The following is a 5324-nucleotide window of genomic DNA, read 5'->3' as shown; positions in this document are numbered from 1 at the left end:
CTGGGTGCTTGGGTTCTCTGGCTGCTCTCAGTGAGGGTGGTGGCCCCAGGCCTCTCACTATGCCCTTTGGCTTCTGTGGGAAATCTGTGTGGCCTGGGGAAGTGCATCTCAGCCCAAAGTGGCCAGAGGTCTTCTCTGCCTTTCCCTGGACAGAGCAGCAAAGGGCAGCCCAGGGCTCAGGAGACAGGATGGAAGTCAGCTCTGCTCCTCTCTGGCCAGTAACTGTCCCAGGCCCTTTCTAGAGTCCCAGGCAATCAGCTCAGTGTGGGTTCTGGAATCAGATGGGCCACTCCGTCCTCCCTTGTTTGTATCTGGTCTGAGGCTAAGGCTTCAGAGCCACTCCTTGAGGAAGAATTCTAGCCCTTGGCTTTGTGCTGAGGGCAGCAACCAGGTCTTATTCCCCTCAGCCCAGTCCCTGGCACACAGTAGATGCTCAGTATTTATTGAAGGAATTCTGCCCAAAGATTATTGTCATTCTTGCCTAGGGGCAGATGAGGTCAAAGTTCCCTATTCACTGATATCTTCTTTCCTTAAGTGTTTTCAGGAAGGGGGCCTATTAGGGGATGCACAAGATATCAAAGTCTGGTCGATACTGGCACCAATAGCACCTACCTACCAGCCCCAACTCCCTCATTTTCCACTCAGTTGAGATGGGGAAGCAGACAGGACCTGGTGACATGTGTCTGAGTGTTCTTCCTTCACAGCATGAGCTACAGATGGTGGGCAAGTACAAGCCTGGGTAGGGAGCTGCCGGAAGGTTGAGGGTCTTGGGACATTCACAGAGTCAGACTTTTCAAACCGGAAGAGACTTTAGCTTATCCAGGCTAACTTCCTACTTTTTCAAGGCCCAGAGATGGTCAACAATTTACCCAAAGTCACATGGTAAGTTGTGGCAGAGTCAAACATGAACTCAGGTCTCTACCCCAGCCCAGAGCCCTTTGTCTCAGCTCTGCAATACCAAATTTGGCCATAAGGGGGCACTCATGGCAGGGTCCTGGAGGGCACAGGACATCCCCAAGGATGCTTATTCTTGCCAGCTGGACATGTGGAGGAGGAAGAATGGCATCCGTTCATGAAAATGAAATTGATTCTCCCGATAAGGTTTTCTCGCTGGAGCCTGGTTGAGCCTGAATCAACAGTGTCCTGAGCTGCCCCTGCCAAGCGGGGAGAAAGGAAGGGGGAGGGAAACACTCCAGGCCTGTTTCCCAAGTTTATTAGTTCACAGAGTTTATGACCTGCTGCAGGGAACATTTTTGTGTTTAATTCAAACACACTCTGTTTTCCCATTCCCTTGGTACCCTGCTGGGACAGGCCTGGGCTGATGACAGCCAGTCCTTGGGTGATGACCGGTATTGGGGGAGCTCTGACCTCCAGGCCCCAGTGTCGGCCCAACAGGAAGCAGACTGGACTGGCAGCTGGCATAGCCTGCAACTTACCCCAGGGCTGACACCTCTAACAGGGCAGGGAGAAGGGGGACCTCAGGAGGACAGGAAGGGGAGCAGATGGGCTTTTGTCACAGAAGCAGCCTCATTCCACAGCAGTCTTCAGGCTGCCTAGCAAGCCTTCCTGACCTGGTCAGTCAAATGTCTGGCTTCCCCCGACCCCAGCATTAACCTTCCCCACCAAGGTTCCAGGGTCCCTTGCTGTCTGAGAACAGTAGGGAGGGCTGCTCCTGGATTCTGCTGGCTGGAGGAACCCTGAGTGTTTAGAGGCTGCCTCCATAGTCCCAGCTCCTAGCTGAGTCCCAACTTGTAGAGCCTGGACAGCCTAAGATCCAGGCTTCCTGAGGCCACCCTTCACCCCAGCCCCTGGTGAAGCAGCTGGAGGTCCCACTCCTGGGCTGAGACTGTGGTCACTCACTGACCTCTGAGCTCAGACGCTGGTCACATATATGATCTCAGGGTACAGCTGCTTCTTGGGACCGTCTTGGCCTTCCAAGGTATGACCCCACTCTGGGACAGCCTCCACTCCGGCTCCTTCCTCCTTAGCCTGCCTGCCTTGCTGCTCCTTCTTCTGCAAGAAGTAGAAGCTGCCAGCCATGAAGAGGGCAGCTGAAATGAGGAAGAAGCTTGACATGTAGAAAATGTAGCTGAAGTTGTTGGTGGTGTCCAGGAGGAACCCTGTGGGACAGAGAGCAAGTCAGTAGGCCACTGCCGGGGCTACCAGGTCTCCCCTACTAAAGTGTGCTCCCTGAGAGCAGGGATTTTATTTTTGTTTCTGCTGTCCTAGGAATCGTGGCTGGTACCCCTAGGCACTTGATGGGTGTTTATAGAATGAAGTGGGGGAAGAAATACTAAACCTACTCTGGCCTGGGCAGAAAGGGTTTGCAGGCTGGGAAAGAACATAAGGGCATGACCCCCTTAACCTTGGTGACAGGGAGCTAGAGTCACCCACACCTCCTGGATAGCTCTCTCCACTTGTTTGCTTGGAGAACTCCCTTGGAAGCTGGGACTTCCAATCACACTTGGAGGAAGTGTCCCCATTGGGCTGGAGTCAAGCTCCTGGGTTTTACTGTAATAACCACCACCACGTCGTGTGTTGGCTGCTCTAGCCCCAAGGGCTTTGCAGACCTCCCCTCATTTGCTAGGATGTCATGCTCTCAGCTGCTCTCACGTGGGTCTCTACTATTTCTTTTATTTTCTTTTTTTTAGACTGGGTTTCACTCTTGTCGCCCCAGGTAGAATGCAGTAGCGTCATCATAGCTCACTGCAGCCTCCAACTCCTGGGCTCAAGGGATCCTCCCACCTCAGCCTCCCAAGTAGCTGGGACTACAGGCACATGTCACCACACCCGCTGAATTTTTAAATTTTTTGTAGAGATTGGGTCTCACTGTGTTGCCAGGGCTGTTCTCTCTCTATATTCTGTTTGTTTTCCTCCAGCATAAATCACCGTGTGGTCACAAATGTGTCTCTTTGCTTTAGTTCCCAACTCCTCCACCAGAAGGTAGGCCCCCAGAGGGTGGTGACCTTGGTATTCAACCATGAGCACCCAGCAACTGGCACAAGTGAATAAATGGTTAGGGCAGGTATTCTTGTCTATATTTTGTCGGTGACACTGTGTCTTAGAGAATGACTCGCCCAGGTCCCACAGGCAGGAGGTGGAACCACGATGTTCATAACAGCAAAAACTGGCACAGCGCTGACCTCGCACCAAGACTCTCTATTAAGCCCTTTGCCATGTGACTCGGGCCCTCACAGAAAGCCTGTGAAGAGATTCTTCCTATCCCCACTTTACTGATGGGAAAACGGAGGCACAGGAGGAAGACGAAGGACTCAGGTTGGTCTGGCACACAAACCCATATTTTTCACTGTTCCTACCCCGAGTGCCAGTTGAGGAACCGGCTGTGGCACAGTCCTCTGGAGATGCTGGCTTGGGCCCAAATCTGTGCACCCCTGTTCCCACCGCCCACGTCCCCCAGGCCACACATCTTGCTGCTCCCTCCCCCAGGGCCTCACCAGCCAGCGGCGGGGAGATGAGGACAGCGATGCCTTCCATGGTGGCGAAGAGGCCCAAGGCGCTGGGGAATCGATCCATGGGGACAAGGTCCATGAGGACCTGGAACATGAGGGCACCAATGCCACTCATGGACACGCTGTACACCAGGCAGTAGCCCACTAGCACCCGGAAGTCGGCTGACACTGTGCACACCAGGTTGGTGAGCCCGTTGAGCAGGGCTGCCAGGCAGAACAGGTATTTGCGATGGCTGGCAAAGGCCCGCTGGCTCGCCACCAGCCCGGCCAGGGGCCGCAGGAAGATGTTGCTAAGGCCAATGATGGAGATGAGCAGGGCTGCCCGCTCCTCATCCACACCATGCCACATGGCGTATGGCACCAGGAAGACATGTGGCAGCGGGAAGCCCACGATCATCCATGTCACACCCAGCGTGAAGACGCAGTAGCGCACGTTGTGCCGCAGGATGTCGAAGGCCAGGTGGCGCTGGATGGTGCGGCCACATACTGCCAGACAGCTCAGGGCAGGCGTCTTGGGAGGAGGAAGGGGAACTTCTCTGGTCTCAAGGGCCCTGTTAGTGGCCACAGGCCTCAGGATGGCCCCACAGACGCAGCAGTGGAGAAGGACCCCGCCGAAGACAAGGAAGGCTCCTCTCCAGCCCAGGTCCTCGAGCAGGTAGAGAGACAGCAGCGGCCAGAGTGTGATGCCGAGGGAGACGCCCACTGAGGCCAGTGCGTTGGCCAGCGCCCGCCGGCGGATGAAGTAGAGTCCCATCACCGTTATGTTGGACTGGAAGCTGAAGCACATGCCCAGGCCTGCAATGGCAGAAAGGAAACCAGCTTGGGGGAGTTCTACGGCCTTCCACCTGCACCCAGAGCTGGGTCAGGGGTCATTGCACATGTCTCCCCACTCCTTCACTTCTAGCCCAGACCCACCTCCAAGTCCCCAGGGACTGAAGACGGAATCAGACTGCCTCACCACCTCCCTGCAAGTGTCCCACCCCAGATCTGCCCTCCCCTTGCACCAGATCTTTTAAAAACCTAATAAGTGCCTCCGTGCTTAACACTTCCAGACTTCCCATCGCACTTGAAGAATATCCAAAGCATCTACTATGCCCTGGGAGGCCTGTGCCAGTTGGCTCCAGTCCACCTCTGAGATGTCATCTCAGGCCACTCCCTGTCACTCCCTAGGATCGAGCTTCTTTCTCTCCCTCTGGATGCTTCCTCCTGACTTCCCACTCACATCTCAGCTCAGATGTCACCTGCCCAGAGGGGCCTTCCCAGCCCCCCACCCGCTCCATGCCTGCACCTGCACAGCTGAGCGTGCTGGAGAGAAAACTCGAAACCACACGTGACCACTGGCCTCGGCGCTGGAGCTACCCGTGATGCCACTATGGCTCCCTCGGTCATGCCCTCGCGGGCTCCCCTCTGCCCAAGACCACTCGGGCCTCTTCTTCCTCTGTGCAGGGCAAGGCCGCCTTCCCATGCACGCTTGGTGGCCTGCCCGCCCGCCATGACACGGCCCACCCACGCCCCCAGTGGCTATCCCTCAACTGCCCTGTGTCCTGTCTACTCAGAGGCATCCTCCAGCAACTCCCCTCTCTCCTGCATCATCCTCTCCTCTCTACTAGATCGCTCTCCCTCACTGTTACTTTTCTCATTTAAAAAACCCAAGAAAACCTCTCTTAACTCCACAACGCCTTGCGGATTCTGGCCCGTTTCTCTGGTCCTTTCCCATCAAAATGCCGTGGCAGGCCGGGCGCGGTGGCTCACGCCTGTAATCCTAGCACTCTGGGAGGCCGAGGCGGGCGGATCATTTGAGCTCAGGAGTTTGAGACCAGCCTGAGCAAGAGCGAGACCCCGTCTCTACTAAAA

At 55.6% G+C, this 5324-nt stretch overlaps 1 protein-coding gene across 8 annotated transcripts in view; it reads right to left on the bottom strand.

Annotated features, from left to right (window-relative positions):
• Positions 1-5324, bottom strand: part of SLC16A5 (solute carrier family 16 (monocarboxylate transporter), member 5) — a 16051-nt gene that overhangs the window by 2252 nt on the left and 8475 nt on the right. For 5 of the 8 annotated variants that reach the window (XM_012662339.1, XM_012662340.1, XM_012662345.1 and 2 more), the window contains 2 exons: positions 3456-4265; positions 1198-2120 (listed from right to left, as the gene is read on the bottom strand). In XM_012662339.1, coding sequence (XP_012517793.1) covers positions 1873-2120; positions 3456-4265 — 1058 coding nt within the window. In that variant the 3' untranslated portion in view covers positions 1198-1872. Of the gene's footprint in view, positions 1-819; positions 1155-1197; positions 2121-3455; positions 4266-5324 lie in introns of those variants that run through there. The other 3 variants (XM_012662344.1, XM_012662342.1, XM_012662343.1) reach the window with 2 other exon arrangements.

This window comes from Propithecus coquereli, unplaced genomic scaffold, assembly GCF_000956105.1.
Source record: "Propithecus coquereli isolate 6110/MARCELLA unplaced genomic scaffold, Pcoq_1.0 Scaffold76, whole genome shotgun sequence".
Taxonomy (NCBI): Eukaryota; Metazoa; Chordata; class Mammalia; order Primates; family Indriidae; genus Propithecus; species Propithecus coquereli.
The sequence above is the reverse complement of the archived record's forward strand: the minus strand, read 5'-3'. Positions and strand labels throughout refer to the sequence as shown.